Here is a 21613-nt window from a genome sequence, read left to right on the forward strand (position 1 = left end):
TTCTGGTTCTGTTGGACTGCAGGTTGGAGACACAGCTCTTCACGTTGCAGCAGCTCTGAACCACAGGAAGGCTGTTCAGCTTTTACTGTCAGCCGGTCTGAATGTGAGAGTCCGGAACAACGTAAGAGTTTTTCATTATACTTTAGTTTTATTTCATTATGACTTTTGTCTAATTCAGCCAGTTTTAATTAGTTTGCTAGCATTTATGAGTCAATCTTAGTTAAATATAATTTTGTTTTAGTTTAGCATTTACTTCCTACAATAGTAGTTTTAGTTTTTTCATATTTGGTTAATTTTTAGGTGAAGAAATGAAGAAGGTCAGTGTTGTATTGTGATTCTGTATACATCAATTGGGAAATGAATACTACAAGGAATAAATTTCAAAAACTATATTAAATGTTGAACAACCAAATGACTGGTGATTTATCCCAACTTTTGCTGTTGCCCTTTTGTGGACTACTTGCCAAAAGCCGACGTAAACTGCTTGTGTGGGTAAAGAATAAATTTCTCATCATTCTGAAAAGCTAATAAATAGATTCATAAAGGAAATTCTGTCTATAACTTCAGTGTGTTTTAGTTAGTTTTACAAACACAACATAATTACAGTTACTTATAGTTTTCCACCATTAATTACCGTTTTTATTTGTTGCAGTTAATAAAAATGTTTTTTTCAATTTCAGTTTTTGTTACTTTGTTAGCTTTAGTTATATTGGTAACTTCAACTGACGAACATTGGAACATCTAAAGCTGATCCAGATGAATTCATATCAGAGTTGAAGTGTTTCCTGGCTGACATGTTTTCCTCCTTCAGGCAGGAAAAACAGCGCTGGATAAAGCGCTGGAGCACCAGAGCAAACATGTGGCTCTGCTGCTCTCCAAAGTTCCTCAGGTTCTTTAACTCACCTATTAATCAATATTATATCAAAACATGTCACCAGAACGAGTGTTCCTCTCTTCAGGTACGTTACATGAGGAGAAAGACGATGAGGAAGCCCAGACTGAGAGCGCCAACTCGACCCGCCAAAGTAAGAAACAGAAAGTTTAGGATCGGGTTCAGAATCATTTGAGGAGCTTTGCAGCATTTTTTTTCTCTGGTTTCCAGGTCGGCGCCTTGAAGATGGAGCAAACAGAACCCAGATCAGACGGTAAGGTGAGTCATGAGCTGAATCAGAGTCAATCGACTTGGACTCGAGTCAGATTAGAGTCACATGACTTAGATTAGGCTGGAGCCAAATGACTTAGAAATCAGAACCACAGGAAAAAAATTACGAACCAAAAGCAGTTCCACCTCTTGGACTGGAGGCCTATTTGATTGTTTTAGTTTTAAATTGGCAGTATTACATATTCTCCAGACACATAGTGCCATTTTACAACACAATCAAGTAACCACGCTACTTTTAGTTGTTATAAAAATGCTATATGTAAAAAAAAATATGACTTAAAAGTAAATTTGACTTTGTAATTTAAACACCTTGAAATTGGGCTTTTGTCTCTTTAAAAATTCTTGCTCTTTCTCAAAATAACCACAACGTGGCTCCTCTATTAACCCTTTAACAACAACCAGCGTTTCACTGAGAAGTAGCTTCTATAATGAGCTCAGCAGTTCTATCAGTTGTTTGCTAATTGCTGCTGGCTAGTCTGAAGGAACTGAGTCGAAGAGTTAATGGGGAAGAGTGTTCTGTAATATGGAAGCTCAGAAGATTGGAAACTGCAGCTCTGAGGAGGAACTGCGTGTAAAAGGCGGGGCTTTGTCCCCTGAGTCGTTTTACACAGCTGAATGGTTATCATGGCGATTAAATGGTTTCTCAAATATGCATGAAAGAATCAAAACAAACAATCCAAGTATGTTTTTGATTAAGGAATAACATTACAACATGATGCAAACCTCAAAAAAGTTGATTTCACATAACAGTGCCCCTTTAAACCAGTTGAGAAACTCAAATTACAATAAATACCCTAGAAAATCTTCAGACTTTCAAATATTGTGTAGCCTTAATAGGAATAACTCAAATTCACCCAAAAATCATACTTGTAACATTCACAAAAAATATGGAAGATCAGTGCAGGTTTACTGTCAACAAGATGATAAACTTAAGTTGATATTCAAGTTAACATTTTTTTATTTTTCTGTATTGTAATATACAGTACAGACCAAAAGTTTGGACACAACTGTGTGTCCAAACCTTTGGTCTGTACTGTATATCTCAAGATCAGAAAAAAATTGCAATGTCAGTTTTTCTAATATTGTGCAGAAACTTGGGTTATTTATAGTAAAAGATAAACAAGCACTGAAATACAATAAAAAAGGATAATTTTGAAGTTCAGCCAAATAACAACTTACATGTTTATGGCTAAAAATTCTGAGTTTACAACCTGAGACTTGGTTCAAAGCATTTGTTCACGTTAGACTCAACTTCGATTTTGCATGCTTTTAATTGACTTGAGACTCTGGACTCATTTCCACCTCTGAATTCAAAACCAACTCATTAAAACGCAGAGAATAAACTCCCTTCCTAACCCTAACTGTGACACGATCCTGCAAGCAGTGAGACTTTGACGTCTCTGCAGGAACTGGATGCAGAAGATCTCACCTCAGGAAGGAAACACAGTAAATCGCAGAAGGACGAGTTCTGGGATGAGGGTGGAAAAACCTTTCAGCTGTACACTCTGTACAGAGACAGGGAGGGCAGAGTGCGGCAGGTTGGTTCAGTCCAGTTCAGAACTTATAAGTTCCTCAGGAGAAGATTGAGTGAATCTCCGTTTCCTTTTAGGCTCCTGCCAGCGGCTGCATCTGCGAGTCTCTCATAAAGAAGCTGCAGGGTGATCTCACGACAACAAAGCAGGAGCTGAGGCTGCAGATCCTGAATGTCCAGGAGGAGCTGCACGGCCAGATGGACAGGATGGAGCGCCGCAACAAACACCAGGTTAGCCTCTAATGATGCGTTTCAGTGACGTGGGAATTGGGAACTCAGATCTGGGTTTGATGTCAGAACTGAAGTAACAACGTTCTCGTTAAGAAGTCAGAATTTCAACATGGCGGCGTCCATAAACGTTGTTTCCAATCACTCTTAGGAAGATCATTTTACTTTATATTAGTGTCATGCTAATAGAAAATGTTTAAATAAAATTACGAGAACAAAGTATTAAAATATCTGAGCAGGAATGTTTATAAGGAGTAAAATTATATAAGGGTGCATATAAATTTAAATAAAATTATATTTAGACTCAAATATACTTGCTGCGTAAAAGTCTTACTACTAACTTGTGTAACTTCTAAGTAAGTTAAGATTTCCCTACTTTATGTATTTAATAACGAGGGTCCATTTTGAAACCAAAATATGAGTTCATGGGTAGGATTTCCTAAGTTTTTTTTTTTCTACTTCTTCCTTCTCCTTTTTGAAAATGGTGAAATTTCTGTGGCTACAAAAAATATGTCTCTCCCTTCTTTATGTCTGTAATTTTATACAGCTATCATGTTCAAAATAAAGACATAAAGAAAAGAAATAAGTTGATATATATGGATGTTATTCACATAATTTCATGACTTTATTGTTGTAAATTTATTACATTTTATTTTCCTTGCGTGATCCTAATATTAGTTACATGATAACGTTCCTTAAGCAAACACCATTTTAAATTTTTTGCATTTAGAGTTTCAGGCACGACATGAAACATTAATTTTAGAAACACTTTTACATTTGTGTCTTGTAAATAAATACATTTCCACCACATCTTAAAACTGTTGATGCAAGGAGCGGCCATATTGAAACGCAAAGTCTACTTACAAGTTGTAACGTCATTCCAGCTGAATATCCCAGTTCTGAGTAAACTGGATCAATCTGATTGCCCAAATCCATGAATATCTGTAGATTCAAAAGATTGCTAGGCTGCTACGCCTTCGTCTGCTTTGTTTCTTTGAAAAGCTCAGGAAGTTGGAGATGTTGATCCAGGAGAAAGCAGCATCTGAGAGGAGGAGCCTTACATCCAGGATGGAGCAGAGAGCAGCACAGGACCGAGCAGAAGTTCTGATGAACCAGGTACCGTCATCTGACCCAGTTCAGCACCTTATCTGCTGGATGTGAAGGCGTTTAGCAGCTCTTTGCTCCGTCTCTAGGATGCTCTGAGATATGAACTGAAGAGCTGGTGTCTGTCTCTGCTGGAGGACTTGGACATCTCGGTTCCAGCTGAGACCATTTACCAGAACCTGCTGCTGTCTCCGTCCGCAGCAGAAACGGATCTGGAGTCGGTGCCGCTGCTGTTTTCTGGAGACAGCAGCCCCTCTGTGTCCGCCAGCACCCTGAGACCAAGAGGATCTGAGAGTTTGAGGCTGGCCGAACCAACCGGGGCCAGAACCTACTTCGAGATGAAGGTGGACAGGTGTGCAGGTACGTGTGACATTTATAAATTAATAAATACCATGGTGAAAATATTACCTAGGAAAATAATCCTCCTTTTTTATATGTTAGGCCAAATTATTGCTGTTACACATTTTTGACTGTGTAACCTTACAAACGGCACCACATAGATGAGCACAAACCTAAAACAACAAAAATATAAATTACTTTTCCTCAATGACAGATCAGAACCCAGAAAGCTCAATGGACCTCTCCACAGTCTCTTCTGCCCCCTCCTGGCTCTCAGCAGTACTGCAGAACCTTCCTGTCTTTGTAGATTACACAGAGGAACGCTCCAGCAGCACCAGCACCGGCCCACAGGAAGAGGTCTGGGGCCCCAAGAATGACACCATGACTCTGGAGTTCCTCATGGACCGACCTGCTGAGCCCACATTCATTCAGGAGAGGAAACACCTGCACGCCGTAGAGGTGAGATTCCCAATTGATTTTAGATTGGGAATTCAGTTCAATTTAAGGACTAAAGCTACAACATTTGTTACATTTTGAGCTGGTGCGGTTTACTTTCTCACTACGCTGTGTCAAACGACCCAAACTAATTAAAAACCTGTTCCCTTCCTCGCCTGTGGTGGTGCTGAAACTAGAACCACTGAAGAAAACAAGAAGAAGAAAACATGAGCGCAACTTCCTTCTTTACGAAATGTAAACAAAAATTGAGTGATGTCAGAATTTAGCGTTTGTATGATTTCTCTTTTGTCTTTAGCAAAAGACAATGAGCCACTTTTCCCTCTAGTTCCAAACTTGCATGTTTGTTTTGGTTGTATTTACCCAGAATGCCCTGCGCCGTAGTCCACCTCCTGACTCCTGATCTCCATGGGCCTCCAGAGTTCTCTTCAACTGAACCAAACCTTGGTTTGTACTCGAACCAAACCCTGTATAGAAGTGAACTTTGTTACGGTTCAAATACATGTGTGAACCACAGCAAAAGCAGGAAGTGGACTATAGCACAGGGCATTCTGGGTAAATACAACCAAAACAAACGTTAGAGACTAGCGCTAGCAAGAGAAATTGTTCATGGTCTTTTATCAAAGACAAAAGTGAAATCCTACCAACGCTAAAATCTGATGGTACTCCATTTTTGATTAATTTAGCAAAGGTAGAAGTTACACGCATGTCGTCTTCTTCTTTTCTTCAGTAGTTCTTGTTGCAGCGCCACCACAGGCGAGTGGGGGAACAGTTTTTTTTAATTAGTTCGGGTTGTTTGACAGTGCAGTGAGAACGCGAACTGCAGCAGCTGAAAACATAACATGTTGCAATTTTGATCCCCACTTGAACCTCGTATTCATATGAGGTGTGGACTTTGACTAGGCCATTCTAACACATAGATATAGTTTGATCAAACCCAGCAGGTCTCCGTTCTGGTCCTCAGGGCCAAATTTTCTGCATGTTTTAGGTGCTTTATTGATACCTCATCTTACCTAAATAAATTATAATTGACACATTTTTGCAGTACTTCAGCTAAGCAGCTCTAAAGCAGTCATTTGAATCAATCAAGACATGAAGCACAGCGGACCTTGAGGACCAGCCAGTGAAATTCTGCTGACTAACTGAAGCTGTGTTTTTACTTTAGGTGACTCAGCAGTTCTTTGACGCCGTGTCGGCTCAGCTGGAGCGCTGGTGCTCCAGGAAGATCCTGGAGGTGGAGTTCCAGTCGGAGCTCAGGGCCCGGGCGGAGAGGAAGGAGATGCTGCAGCGAATCAGAGAGCTGGAGGAGGAGCTTCACCGGCTGCAGACCAATGAGGAGAAAGAGAGCTTCCTGAGACCGAAGAAATCAGATTTTAATTGAGTGTTGATACAAAAAGGTCTGCCAGCAGAATTTAGCTTCACGTTTGTATGGTTTTATTATCAGGAGAGTAAAAGCTGATCCTGATGGATTTCACTTTGTCTCCAGTAGATGAGGTTTCAAAGGGGATGTTCATCACATTTTTGCACAAAATCAGTTTTAGATATTTCTGCCTGTTTTGAGCTCCTTTTAGAACAAATAGATGTGCAATTATACAACCATTCAGCTTTGAAAGGCAGAAGTGGAGCCTCCTGCACACAAAAAAATGCAGAAAGTGTTTTCTGGATGGTAAATTAACAATAAAACACTTATGTTTTGCAGCAGCCATTGTACAGCGGTAAAACCAGCTGACCAAATGTGCTGGAGCTCATTTGGTAGGTGACGGGCTGGGGTTGGCTAGGTAGCATTTAGTTACCTAGCAGTTACTTCTTGAATACGACTTAACAATTGGGAGGTTTTTTGAAACGGCTCATTTTCTAGACACCATAAAGCATTAACTTATTGCCAAAAAAGGTTGGGTGTTTTTTAACCACTTGGCAGGGTTTCCCCCAGTGTATTATAAGCCTGGCGGGCTGCCAGTGTTTACTTGTGCCCCCACCAGGCTAAGTATTGCTTATGTATTTTTTTTATTTTATTTTAATGTTTGCATTTTTAAGACTTTATACTTGGTGTTCAGGTATTAATCTTCCAATTTTTCAATAACACACAATTATCAAGCAATATTTTCAAATTTCCTGTCAGCTTTAAACATTTTTAACTCAAAAACACAACGAGTCGCTGATTGAATGACTGCCCTTGTACCCAACCACCGGGCTTAGAAAGTTTTCTGGGGAAAAACCTTGTCTTTGGTTGTTTTTTAAATTAGTTGAGACCCAAATGGAAGCATAAAAACATGCAAAATGTGAATTTAGTATGATAGTTCCCCTGGATAATTGTGACAAACTCTTCAGACTTTGTAAAATCCCAGAAAGTTTCTCATAATCCACTCCATCAAGTGTCAACAGGAACCTTCAGAAAAATAAATAAACCCTCTGAGTGTTGGTCTATGTAAAAAAATAAAATAAAATTGTGAATATTTCAAGTTGTGTGGTCACTGTTTTTCTTTCATCACAGCCTGATGCATACTCTCCTCCTCGTGATAATGAGCTGAGACAAGTGTAGAGCAATGTTTTACTGTATTTTATGTTGATTATTTGGTTATCTCTGCAGAAACACGAAGCAGAGAAGATTTTGTTTTCCTAGTAACCTTGTTTCTGTATTTTCTGTGGAACAACACAACTTTGCTCAATGCATAAATAAAAACTGCACAAAATAAAGTAGGTAAATATTTGTCCTCTGTGATTCATTAAGCGATAGTTAAAGTTTAATCTGAGCCACCGCCATCACATTTTTGATTTAAAAACTTTGCAAATGTAGTCTGACAGATCGCTACGTTTTTATGGGGTTTTTTCTCCTTTATTTTGGTCCTATCGGGTCGGATCCAAACTGACCAGTATCTGTCATTGTTTTTTTGCGGAGCGGGGAAAAACAGTATTGGACCTGAGCAGGTGAGTTCGGGACATTCAGCTGCAATAGAGATTTGCTCACATGTAGATATTATCCCGGTGTAGATATTAAGCACTGCAGCAGGAAAATCATCCCCTCCATGCTGATGCCAGAGTACCTGGAGGAAATCTGCCCACGCACGGGGAGAAAAAGCAAAGTCCATTCAGAAAGATCACTGGTTGTGATTCAGACCTGGAAACTTCTTGCTGCAAAACAACAGTACGAACTGCGCCACCGTGTGGCCTGCAGGAGGAGGAATGAGAAATAATGAATGCAATTTTCAATCCAACTCCTGAAAATAAGTAGAACACACCAAAACATGGCCGCCCGCCCAGACTGATGGGCCAATAACCTCTCAAAACTAAAACTATTTGCCAAAATTTGACCTTTTATGGCGATAAGAAAACATTTTGCTGAAAGAAAACACACGTGGTGTAATTTTTTTTAAAGTTGTCCTCTAGTCAGAGAAGGTAAAAATATTTTTTTTTTGGCTTACTTGCAAAACGTTACATGAGGCAGAAATCTAACTCAGCACCCTAATGGTGAAAGATGGTGGTAGCATCATTCTGTGAGGCAAAGGTGGGAATTTATTGTGTCGTTTATCAACTATTGTATTCATAAGAATTTTGATTAATTATTGTCTTTATGGATTTCAGCCAATTATGTAAAATAAAAAATAAAATACATTTATTTTTGCAATTCTCTCCACTGAAGTCAGTAAATCTGGTTACTGTGTGCATCTTATTGCTATAAACCATATATCTTACAGTACGTGGCGTCCTGAAGAAGCTCATTTCAAATGGGAATTTTTTCAAAACAGTATTTAAGTCTGTGGTGATATGAATGCTGGGAAATGCAGTAACCTAAATATAAAGCAATATTTTTTTGTCATCATTTTTAACTGCAACACAAAATGTTGCGATAAAATTCGAAGTCCATAATAATTATATCTACTATGGTGTTGCCTTTTTAGTTTTTGGAAGTTAGAAATGTCCATGTCTTTCCTAGAAAATTTCTTAGATTCATTAAAAAAATATATATATTTTTTTTTCCTACAAATTCTGACTTTTCAAACTCAGAAATTTTTTAATCTTTTCTAGAAAATTTCTGACATGAATCTAAAAATTTCAGATATTTTTTCTAGCAACTGTTTAACTTTTCAAACTCAGAAATGTCTGAGTTTTTTTTGCGGAATTTTTCTCCTTTTCCTAATACGCCTCAGTATGAGTGCATGTTCCAAATGCAGTTGGTTTTTTTTTTTATGATCTGAGATTACAGCGCAGAGAATGGGTGGGCGGGGCTTCCGTCCAGTGGGCGGGGCTCTGGTTGTGTAACCCAATGATCCTGGTGTGACATCTGGCGTCGGGCCTCAGCGACCACACCGCAGCTTCTGAAGGGAAAATCAAATCAATGCTGCATCGACCGCATGGGGGCGCGATGGAAACCTAATTAAAGGCCCTGCAGGCACAGCTGGTCGTTTTCATGCAGACCGAGCTGGAACATGTGGCTGTACAGTGATGGAGGGCTCAGCGCACAGCAGGACGCAAGGTTTAGTCTGAGCTCATCACGGGATTTCAGGAACACGTTGATCGTCTCTGTGGTCAGCTGCAGCTAGAGATGCAATAATTAATCACTTCCTGTCTGAGCATTTAATGCAGTGTCATTTGAAACCTCAATGAGGCTTCATTATTGATGAAAATGCATCTTTCTTTAGATCAGGGTCCCCAAACTTTTCAGCCTGAGACCCAAAAAAACAGTTATTTCCCTCTATTTATTAAAAAAATAAATATAAATAGAGTATAACATCACTATACTTTTTTTTTTCTTTAAAAATGATTGACATTTTTCTCATTATTTCATGAGACATTTAACTGTACATTTATTATTAATCTGCCAGTAGAAGTAGTACTTTTTCATCAATATCAAGGATTTTTCGACTTTAAACAAGCTCTTATATCTTGCTGAAAAGTTAGTTAGTTAGTTTGGTCTCATTTCAAGTTTATTACAATATTTGCGCTAGAAACTAGACAGAAATATTTGGTAAGATTTAATGTTTTTGCAGTAGCTACATAATGTTATGTAATTTTTTTTTACATTTCTTGTCAGAAGAGGCCATTTAATGCTCTAATTTCTCAGATTTTAACAACTGCTGTTTCTTTTCTTTTTTGTTTCTCAGATCAAATTTTAATTAAAAATAAATAATAGTTTACTGGCAAATTATTTCACTTATAGCACATGTGTCAAACACAAGGCCTGGGGGCCAAATTTGGCCCGCCGTAGATTTTTATGTGGCCCTACAGACTCCAAATTACATCAATAAGTTGCTCCAGTTTTTCACAGATCTGCAAAGTTCACACAAAATCAACAAATCTCCACATTTCTTTCTGATTTTACTGCACATTTATTGACCAAAATGGAGTTATAGTCCATAACTGATAGGCAAGTAATTAAAATCACATTTCACATCATACATTAGAGAAAATATCATAAAAAATTCTTACAAACATTTCTAAATTGGCACCACAAAATCCCTAAAACAATCATAAAATCATGCAGAAACAGCTATTTGTTTATTTATTGATATTTTAACAGTTTAAAATATCAATAAATACATTCTGGCACAACCGGCCCTTTAAGAACATTTAGATTTTTGATACGACCCAAAATGAAAATGAGTTGAAAATGTCTTGTTACAAGTGAAATAATCTGCCTGTTTAACAAATACTTTTTGTATCTATCTTGCTAAATAGTTCACTGCGAGTTAGTTTTGTCTTATTTCAATTGTTCCAAGATATTTGCAGTACAAAAATACTTGGTAAGATTTTGTGTTTTTGCAGTGCATCGTCAGTTTTTTCATATTTCCTGTCACTCAGATTAAATCTGAGCTCAGAACTTCACCTGGCTGAGGTGAATCTCCAGGATGCGAGTGATAAACGTACCTCAGTGTCTCTGAGGCCCGTATCGACGGTCCGGACCGGAGTTGGCACCCCTGCCATGGGAGCAGGGAGCAGGGTGGGGGCAGTGTCCCGGCAGCAGTTGATCAATGCTCACATCCTGTGAACCCTGCATGTAACACGGCAGAGCGTTCCCAACACACACCGACACACAGCCGCACGGCAGAGAGAACGGCACGGCCGCTCAGGATTAGAACCCAGGGAGAACCGAGCAGCCCCATGGGGTAGAAGCATCCCTAATTGGCGTTTTCCCAGGAATTACCAACACGATGCCGTTCACATGGAGGCCCAGAGGGACAGAGGACCTGTGAGATGTAAGCTGCTGTTTGCATGTTTGTGTCATGTTGTGATGTTAGATGTTTAGAGGAAGCAGAGAAGACAAGGTGAACACTGAGGCACTGATTCCTGCTATTTTTAAAAAAGGTTTTGATGTTTTCTTCCAACTGTTGCAGCATCTTAGTTCAACCACTGACCTTACGTCATCCACTGCCCAAACAAAGCTCATACTACGGTGGCCCTGAGGGCCAAAGCACTGCAGAAAACTCCTTTTATACCATTTGAGAAAACTTAAGACAAACTGCCAACATTTAAATAAAGAAAAAAACACAAGTGAGGAGTTTTGAGAAAGCCTTTTCCATTGCGTTGGGATTTAGAAACAATTTACTTTCAGGTTTAGGTTTCGTTTGTTTTTTTGATCGTTGAAGCTGAACCAAAAGCTGCAGCTCTTCCAATAAAAGTAAATTAAACTGAGGTTCAAAGCCGAACCGAAGCTTCTGTTGGTGAAACTGAGCAGCAGCAGATTATATAACATCCAGCACACAGCTCAACTATGAAGGTCGACCCCCCCAAGCTTTCCAACAAGTGATCTGTCAATGTTTTCCTCAGCAGAGGTTTACCTGGACGGCTTCCCCTCACCTTTATCTCAAACCAAAAGCCTTCAGATGTGATGTTTTTAATCAAGATTTGGTCTTTTAGACTGATGACTCTTTAAAACACTAAAGGATAATTTGAGTTACTTCCAGATAAGAAAAGTTATCTAGAAATCCTATTTTGTGGAAGTATTTTAAATATTTGAGATGTATGATACAGAAAGGAATTTCATACCATTTATTTATTTACATAGAGACAATATACCACATTTCATTGACATTAACAGCAAAAAAATGCTAATTTTCACCTGCAGGTTGTAGATTGATATAATCAAGTATGGTTTAATAGATTAAAAATGGTGATTAATTATATATGTACTCATATCTGATAAGTCATTTTTCAGATCTCACTAAAGCAAAGCAAACCAAACAATTTGTAAAACAATTTCTTTGCCTTCATCAATATTAAGTGCAAAAGTGATTTTTTAACAGTCATATTTTTGCCATGTCTACAAATATTTTTCTTCAAGTGTCATTCATCCAGTCCCATTCATTCCATGTTACAATTAGAAAGTTATTTTCTTAAAAAGTGTTTAATTTAAATAATACCTGGGGTCTGAGATGCTCCCCTGAGGGCTACAGAGCTCTGATACTCATGCTTTCTGAAGCTTCTCCACATTTTGGATGCATGTTTTTATTTTGTTCAACATGTAGAAGTCATCAAATTAGTAAACAGACTCCAGCTGTGTGTAACTGAGATGCTCTGTGAAGATCTCAGAGGTTTTCTAAGAGAGTGTTTTGGAGATAGTTTAACCAGGTTTGTTTAAAAAAACAATATTCCAAGCAAACATTGAAAGAATGTGACAACTGCAAATCTACCAAGACCTGACCGTTCACCTGAACAGACTAAATAAACAACAATCCTGGATGAAAACCTATTGGGAATCAAAGCATATTTATGTGTTAGAATGATGATGAAAATTAAATGCCTTAAAAAGATTACAAACTGGTTAAGAAACAGAACTCTCTTCAACTGGACAAGTTGGACAATTAAACTTAGAAATATTTTTGTTGTTTTCAACCAACCTATAACTCCTCTATCACTACCACCCAAAACAACCGAAACACATTTTTTATTTTTATTATTTCCAAATATTTCCAAAACAGGAAAGTAGGTGTAGAAAACAGGAACTTGAGATTATCGTTCCTGCTTTTATTTCCTCTTGACTGTTGGAAGGCCATTTTCACATATTTCACCTTCAACTGTTGAGAAACTCTGCAGCAGTTAACTGGAACAAGCAGAAGAGATCATAATACTCCTGTTTTTTCTTGCACTTTAATCTAATTTTAAAATCCAGCATTTAATCTTTAATCCTCTGCATGTTCAGGATTAGGGTTGAGACGATTAATTGGATTAATCATGATGAAACGATTATTGAAATAATCAACTAATTTAGTAATCGATTAATCGTTAACTGTGTATTCAAACTCAAACAAATAAAATATTCAGAGCAGTAATTAGGCAACGTATTTTGTCTAATTGTATTTTGTGGTACAAAAATACAATATATGCACCATATGTTTAAGATGTATATAAAAAACTTTTTATTGAAAACAGGTAAACAGGTTTCAGCCAATACGCCTCAAGTGTCCTAGTCCAAATTCCCCAAAGAAATGCTATTTTACTGCATTTTAGTTAATAAAGTACTTAATTTCTTATTCAAAAAAAGGAACTGAATTATTTCTTTATTTGTATCTTTTAATGTGTTCCTAATATTGCATAAAAAGGTATTAAATGGTTAATGGTTAAACCATTTTTTCCGATTAATCGATTAATCATCAGAATAATCGCTATAACAATCGATTACTGAAATAATTGTTAATAGACAATAAACACTTCCTGATTCACCTGCCTCTCTTTTTACGCCTTAACTGTCTTGATGTCTCTAGCCAAACATGCTTTTCTTTGAGATTTATCTAAACAATATTATTTATTTTCTGTTAACTATGTATTTGTAATTTATATCTGAGAGCGGTGGATATATGAAAAAAGAAATTACGTATTTTATTCACTTTTCTCACTGAATGTGAGCTGCTTTACAAAGAGGAATGGACAAAAAATTCTTAGATCTCTCAAGAAAAGACTTGCAGCAAAAATATTTCTGAGGTCCTGACTCAGAAAGGCTCAACATGCATCCACATTTTGAATTATTTTCCTTATACAGCTAAATTAAATGAAACATTATTGTCTGTTAAATAACATCCCTGTAAAATACAAGTATAAGCTTGAAACATGACAAAAATGTGAAAAAGTACAACACATGTGACCATTTTTGAAGCGTTATTTCTGACATGATCTGATAAGATAATTGGTTTAGAAGCTGTGAACTGAGGAGACCCTAAAGGAAAGTCTTGGACCACTGCAGCAGCCAGTCAGGGACTCAGAGGGGAAGTTTGACTGACATGGTTTGTATCCAGCTGTGGCCTTAAAGGGAAGGTCACTGCAGATCAATACAGTGCTGTTCACAGTGATCGCCTTTATCCTGTGATGGCAGTGCTTTCCTATGTGGTGTCAAACCAGCCATCAACACATCAGATTATGGGATATTTATTCATCAGCAGTCATTTCATCAAATTTTTTGCCAAAATCTATTTAAAAGAAGGTTTTTTTCCCCCTTCAGCAGATTAAATATACCAACAACACCTCAGTGTTTACCTCTGATCATGTTGGTAAACTTTGCTTTTATCCAGTTCAGACAAATACTGTTAAGACTTATTTAAGTTAATTCAGTCAAATAGTTTGTTTCTGATTGGAAACAATGTAGGAATCCCAATATATTCACATGTTTACCAATATTAGCCGATCACATAGTATTTGTTTGCTCAGGTTACAGTAATAATGATGCAGCAAAGAATTATGGGATGTTTCACTTCAGCAGAGAAGCAAAAGTAATTGGTGTGGTATTTTTAATGCTGTCAGAAAGGTATGAAAAAATATTTAATATTGTTAAATATCAGGAATCCACCACAAAAGCAACATATTGGTCCAACTTTTCATATCGGTGCATCCCTAAGACAATGTAAAAGTATTTTGTAAACAATATATTTTAAATATATATAGAAAAATAAATTTTTATGTGTTGAAAATTTTTTTTTTTTTAATAATCAGTGGAAATGCTTTACTGACATAATGGCATTAAAAGTCTTCTTATAATTGCTGACCTGCTTTTTGCAAATGTCCACAGGTATTTTCACAAGTTATTCCACAGATTTAAGGCAGGACTTTTGCAAGGTCACTCCAAAATGTTAATTTTATTTGCAGTTAGAAGAAACAAGATAACGCTAAATCTAAATCTGCATAAATAATGTTGGCCTTAAATGTATGTGAAAAATAAAAAATACAATTTTCTTGCAGTTCTTTTGACTTGGAAATAAAACTACAAAGGCTCTGAAGAGTGACGAAACTCTGCAGGATTTCTAAATATGTAATCATGAAAAAAGAAAATGTGTGTTTTATTGCATGTCATCCTTTAATGCAATGTTTTGCAAAGTGGGTGCTGGTCCTGGGGGAAGATGAGGACACAGCTGCAAAAAATGCTCTGAACCCAACTAAAATCAGAAGGCGTGAGATTGCATTTATGTTAACAAATGTCATAATTATTAAATAGTGAATAAAAATAAGGAAAAAAGATTCTTAAAGTTGATGTTTCTTTATTAATTTTGTAGCATTGTCTGTCTGTTTGCAAAGAATTACCAACCCAGAAGCTAATGCTAATTTTACTTCACTTTAATTTTTAATCGGCTTTAGCCTTCTGAGATCAAACATCAGAATTAGAGTTGATAAACAAGATTTGCCTTGATGGCAGCTATAAAATACTTATTTTGAAACCCATCTAGTGTTTAGGACATGGACTACTGGTTCCATTTTTAGCATTTTGTCAAGGAAAACTTTCTGTCATGTACAGTTATGTCTGTTCTAACTCATATTCTGAAGAACATAATGTTTATTCAAAGATATATGAACCGTGGTTTCTTTCTGAACCAGCTAAACTGCAAAAACACACAATCTTACGAAAAACCTTTTTTTTCAAATATATTTGAAATAAGGCAAAACTAAATCACAAGTAACCTTTTGACAAGATATTGGAGCTTCTTTTCAGTCAATAATTCTTTAGTTCTGGTAATTTATTAGACGTTATATGTGATATAATCAGTGAAACTGGAACTCTTTTTTCAATAACAGGGAATTATTGATTTAAAACTGCAATATGTAACTTTTACAAAAATATGTATTTTCTATAATTATTAAAACTGACACCACGTTGTGACACTGTAGTTCGAGACAGATAAATCGAGCTTCTCCACCTCTTCCCTGAGCTACTACAGAAATGCAAGACTCAAGCCCAAAAACAACCAATCAGAGCCAGGAGGCGGGTCTTAGCGCTGTCAATCATCCTCCTGTTTGCTGCTCATTGTGCTAATGGTTGAAAAACAACTTACCAACCATTTATTCGCCATTATCTCAGTGGCTATGCTAACTAATAGTATTCCCAAAAGGCAGCAAAGCACAGACCAAGGGTAGAGGAGGGAGAGGTGATTGACAGCACTAAGATCCACCTCTGGATCTGATTAGTTGTTTCTAGTTAACACTGGGATCACTGGGAGAAGTATTCAAAAGATATTTTTAATAAAAGTTACATACTACAGCTTTAATCTGTTTAACTAAAATGAGCCTGGACCTCTATTTGAATCTAACGAGTTGCATTTGTGTCCTCAGTTTGACTATGTGGCATTAAAGTGGTGAAAATCTGACCATGGGTGACTGGAACCTGCTGGGCAGCATCCTAGAAGAGGTCCACATTCATTCCACCATCGTAGGGAAGATCTGGCTCACCATCCTCTTCATCTTCCGCATGCTGATCCTGGGAGCTGCAGCTGAGGACGTCTGGGATGACGAGCAGTCGGAGTTCGTCTGCAACACGGACCAACCAGGCTGCAAGGCGGTCTGCTACGACCGGGCCTTCCCCATTTCCCTCATTCGCTACTGGGTGCTGCAGGTCATTTTTGTGTCTGCGCCTTCTCTGGTCTACATGGGCCATGCTCTGTACTGCATCAGGGCGCTGGAGAAGGAACGCCACCGGCGGCGGATCCAACTGAAGGGGGAGATGGACGAGGCAGAACTTGAGGATCACAAACGCATAGAGAAGGAGCTGAGGAAGCTGGAGGAGCAGAAGAAGGTGAAGAAGGCTCCTCTTAGAGGCTCTCTGCTGAGAACCTACATCATCCATATCCTTACTCGCTCTCTGGTGGAGGTTTGCTTCATCCTGGGCCAGTATATCCTGTATGGAATCCATCTGGAGCCTCTGTATAGGTGTGAGAGGCTACCATGCCCCAACAGTGTGGACTGCTACATCTCCAGGCCCACAGAAAAAACCATCTTCATGTTTTTTATGACCATCATTGCTGGAGTTTCACTCTTCTTGAACATTTTGGAGATTCTCCACTTAGGCATCCGTAAAATCAAACAGACTCTGTATGGAGAGAGGTACACTGAGGACGACAGTCTGATCTACAGGTCCAAAAAGAAGGCATCCCTACAACAGCTCTGTGTCATGAGCCATGTTTCCCCTCACAATGGGCCTCTGACTCAGACCTTCAAGGTGATTCAGGAGGCTGACATGAAGCCACTTCATTACACAATCCACGATCTGCCAAGACACAACAGCTTGGTTCATCTGGGTCAAACCGGCTATAGCTGCCCTCCAGCAAGGATGACACCCAGGTCTGTAGAGATCTGTGCAACTCCACAAACCACTGAAGGTCCAGAGGTCCACACAGTGACCCTGGACCACCATCCAGCCTGGAACTCTGCCATGTCCACAGTGGAGGAGGACACAACCAGCCAAGCAGAAATCCAGGAGGAGCAGCATCCTCAGCCCAGCCATTTGGACCATATGCTGTCTGGGAGCACCATAAGGTCTGCAGCCATCAGAACCATCAATGAGGAAGAAAGACGACAGTCTGCGGTCAGCGACTTCCTGATTCCCAACCCCAGAAGGACCAGCTTCATGATCAGGCCTCCATCCGAAAGCCTGTCCTCCATGAGCGCCTCCACCAGCCAATCCTTGCACAGCTCGGAGGAGTCCGATGAACTGGGATCTCTCCAGGGAGACATGCCAATGATGCCGCCAGCCGGAGGCCGACGAATGTCAATGGTAAGCAGAGATGCAAAAGGTTCAGAGAATCTGTGAAGTCAATACAGTGGATCCTTGCCTATTGGCTGTTTTTTTTTTTAGAAACACATCAAAAATATGCTCTGAAAATGCAGTTGGTGAAGTTGAAATACAAAGACGCAATGCTATTTGACAGGCTAATAGCTAGCATTAGCAAAGAAGCCAATCTAAGAGCATGTTGCATCTTCCTTTGCACTAATTGACTGTACCGTAAAAGAGAGTCATTAAGGAAGACGGCAAATATTAGCTTCTGCTGTAGTGCTAAGATGGTTTCCATGGTGTGTATTAAAGTAAATCAAGGCATATTTAATTTTTTACTATTAAAACAGGCAGCTATAATCATATTTTAGATATTTGAAGGCGTTTGTGGTTCTTAACCTCCATGAATACTCTCCACTGCAGAGGAAAAAGTGTTTTTACTTTGTCAGCTGTTCTGTTGACGTTTAAGAACTTCTTAAATGCAGATATACTATGGTTCAATCAACGACTAACTCTGATGAGAGCAAGTAAAGGTACAGAAATGATCTTCTTTTGTAAGTCAATAAAGACTAAACCAGAAGGAAGAGACAATCTTGCTTTTTGAGAGAGCAAAAAGAATATCGTCATTAAATAAAGCACAGCATGGAAAAGACTAAAGGACGAATATGCCTCTGAAACTTGCTCTAAGTTGCCAAGAGAAATCAACAACTAACAATCTCAAAACAGACTATCGGTATGACTTTGAGGATGGCTTTTGAAAGTTTATATCGGGAGAACTGTTCTTTTCTTCTACACAGTAAAGGTTTTGTAAGAGCATTTCATTCACACAGATAACCTTCAACAACTAGGAAAGTCTGTAGCTCTCAGCCTGACAGTTCAGCGTAATGCTGTCTTGAGTCAAATAGAGTTCTCTTGTATGAGAATTATCTGCTTCCTTCAAGATGGTACTGATCCAATTTTTTGGAACAATCTGGTCTCAAAGAATCTCTGGTGTAGATTTGTAATCAGTGATGCAAAAACTAACTAGCAGTAAGACATTGGGGTAATTACTACACTTTGCTTTTGCCTCTTAATTGTTTAATTACTAAGAACTGTAACAGCTTAGGATGGGAGGCTAACCACCTTATAGCCCAGGTTTCCCAATCCTGGTCCTCAAGACACACTGCCCTGCATGCTTTCGATATTTCCTTTACATAAGACACTTGATTAAGATGACTGTCATTGACCAAAAGCCTGTTAATCAGTCATCAATTGAAATCATGTGTGGTTGAGGCAGAGAAACATCTAATACTTGCCTCAGGGAACCAGGGTGGGAAACACTGGTCTACGCTGACAGTTTTCAAACAGAAAAAGTTGAAAACTGGAAACATTGAGCTACATATCAGAGGTCAGTCTCTGCTTCAATCAGAAGAGTTTAAATGTCTTGGTCTCTTGTGCCTTAGTGATGATGGGATGGAGCTGGAGAAGCATATAGGTGGCTTGGGGCTTCATACGTTCAATTACCGCTCATTCATTTATATTCCAACCTTCCCCTACAGATACTGCCTGAAAGAACTACTAGACTACTGACTCTTTGCAACTACGTCACTTAATCATTCACTTCCAACGCTATGATGGATGTCGGAAGAGAGGATCGGGAGTATTGAACTGAGCGCCTGAAGTTGTTTTCCCAAGTTGTTATTGCTTGTTTATTCATGGCTTCAACTTTTTCCAGTCAAGCTAATTTGTCTTTGAATGTAAAACACCTGGTTGGGGCTCATAGACGGCGATATTTACAGAAGCTTGAAACAGCTAGCTTAGAAACCGACTCGTACCTCCTCCCTCCTGGTGTGTTGATCAAATTACAGACTGTGCCTGAACTCACACCACATGATTTATGTCACTATGTCATAAACAGTGTCTCCCCTTAAACCAGAGCAGCCTTAAAAACATACAGTAGACGAGATGCTAACCAGTTTTTTCCATACATGCTAGACTACGTGACCATGGGGCCTAGTTTCCATGGTTACCTATGGTTAGACGCGTATCTTCGCCATAATGCAATATTTGATATCTATCTAATCATACTTAAGAAGTATATGAACGTTAATCTTCTTACCTTGTTAAAAGTGTTCGCTGCAAATCCGCAGTTACACCGAAGGCTGCCAGTCATTATGATTGACGGATGATATTCATCGCCGTCATCTTTCCTCATTAAAAGTTACACAATAAAATGCCAAGTTTGGTTTGTATCCTTGTCTGTTTGTGCAGCCGACCGCGCAGCACCATTTTTACTGTGAAATCAACTAAATAAAAGCAACATTAGGCTACCAGATGTGCGTTTTTTGACGGACTTAGTGGATGAAACAAGCTTTCTCTGTTGATTTCTTTGCAAGAATCAAGTACTATTAGGATCTTCTAGGAGAAGATGAAATAAGGGAAATCTTGGTTTCCTTGTTGACAGACAATGAGACAGATGGTTGTAAACAAAACTTCTTGAAAAGGTCCAGTTGTTGAATAAGCACTTTAAGTGACCCCTGCTCGTCTCCCTGTGTTGTATATGTGACTCTATATTGGAAAAATCATTATCCTGCTGCCAGACAGACGATCTACTCCATGCATTAATTAGTCCCGTAACATGTTTACCAGAAAGTGATCTGATAAGTCTGCTGGTGTGGTGTAACATCCAATGTGTCTGCCTCTTTCAGAGCATGTTTCTGGATATTTCCTCAATCATGAAGAAGTGAAGAGACGAGGCTGAGTTACAGCAGCTGGAGACAAACTGTATCAGCGATCCATCGATTCTCAGACCGAGTCACATGCGGCCAGGATCGGCCATGATGAGGCAGCGGATGATTCAAGGCACCTTACAAAGTCTGCTGGAGTGTTTCACTGCCAACAGGATCGGGCTTAACGAGGATCTGCTTGATTGTGTAACTCTGAGTTTTTACGTCAAGGACAGATTCAGTCTGTGCAAAGTCACTTATATGAAAACCCCTTCAGCTCATTCAGATTTAAAACAAGAACAGAACCACTTGAACATATTTAACCAGAACACACCATCAACAGTCCTCATGCTTTTATTTCTCTACAAAAACAGGTTTTCTTTGTTCCTGTCAGACCTTTTTTTTCTTATCAAATAAACAAGATGTGACATGTTGTTCAGTTTTTACAAAAGCCAGAGAAACCTCATTCAGAGACTTAAAAAGAAAAAGCTGCAAATAACAGTCATCGGTTAACAGTTACACAAAACAGGTAAAAATGGTCCACAAAACCTACAAAGAAGTACACAGAGTAAAAAGTTAGAAACACAGAGTCTGTCGCAAAGGAGGAATGCTGAAAATCCAAACATGGATTCTTCTTGTTTTGTTTTTTTTATCTGGTATCAAGTCCAAATGCCCCAAAAGTTCTCCAGAACGGCAATTCTGCTGCAGAATGTTCAACTCAATAACTGAGCTGCATTTCAATCCAGAAATCCAGTTTGTTTAGCCATGTTTATGGAGTAAAGTCAGAATGTAAATTGGCATAATTTTATTTTAGGAACTCCTCCTGAAGCAAGAAAAATAACTAGCCAACATGTTTATGTGGGATCTAAGTGGAATTTGCTCAGAATCCATGTGGGTTGATTGTATGCAACTTATTTTGGCAACACCTGTTGGGTATCTTATGTAAGATACCCAACAGTATCTATACAAGATACCCTGGGTCTTCGATAGGCATAATGGAAAGTAGTTCAAATTGCAAAACATATTTAGGACTCATATGGGTTCCACTTTTTACCCAGAGTTTCTCAATACCAAACCTGGTTAAGCTACTACGTCAGGGTTAATATTTAACTTGCCAATAATGACATTTGGAC

The 21613-nt window shown here is 38.5% G+C and overlaps 2 protein-coding genes across 2 annotated transcripts in view; both read left to right on the forward strand.

The window, feature by feature from the left end:
* Positions 1-6397, forward strand: part of LOC114133936 (ankyrin repeat domain-containing protein 6-like) — a 28562-nt gene extending 22165 nt beyond the window's left edge. The window contains exons 10-19 of the mRNA XM_028000095.1: positions 23-121; positions 812-889; positions 960-1025; positions 1103-1150; positions 2569-2700; positions 2772-2924; positions 3924-4037; positions 4115-4385; positions 4672-4823; positions 5983-6397. Coding sequence (XP_027855896.1) covers positions 23-121; positions 812-889; positions 960-1025; positions 1103-1150; positions 2569-2700; positions 2772-2924; positions 3924-4037; positions 4115-4385; positions 4672-4823; positions 5983-6198 — 1329 coding nt within the window. The 3' untranslated portion in view covers positions 6199-6397. The remainder of the gene's footprint in view (positions 1-22; positions 122-811; positions 890-959; positions 1026-1102; positions 1151-2568; positions 2701-2771; positions 2925-3923; positions 4038-4114; positions 4386-4671; positions 4824-5982) is intronic.
* Positions 6398-16346: 9949 nt separating this feature from the next.
* gja10a (gap junction protein alpha 10 a) lies at positions 16347-20501 on the forward strand. The gene is made up of 2 exons (XM_028000104.1): positions 16347-17778; positions 20463-20501. Exons 1-2 carry the CDS (start codon positions 16378-16380, stop codon positions 20499-20501), a joined length of 1440 nt encoding a protein of 479 aa, XP_027855905.1. The 5' UTR covers positions 16347-16377.
* Positions 20502-21613: the final 1112 nt, after the last annotated feature.

The sequence above is a fragment of the Xiphophorus couchianus genome, chromosome 19 (genome assembly GCF_001444195.1).
Source record: "Xiphophorus couchianus chromosome 19, X_couchianus-1.0, whole genome shotgun sequence".
Classification (NCBI taxonomy): Eukaryota; Metazoa; Chordata; class Actinopteri; order Cyprinodontiformes; family Poeciliidae; genus Xiphophorus; species Xiphophorus couchianus.

What these genes read in the sequence shown, in the direction of transcription:
- gja10a (XM_028000104.1), top strand. Translation starts at nt 16,378, where the DNA reads ATGGGTGACTGGAACCTGCTGGGCAGCATCCTAGAAGAGGTCCACATT. An exon ending in GAGGCCGACGAATGTCAATG is followed by an intron (nt 17,779 to 20,462) that starts GTAAGCAGAGAT and finishes TGCCTCTTTCAG; the next exon opens with AGCATGTTTCTGGATATTTC.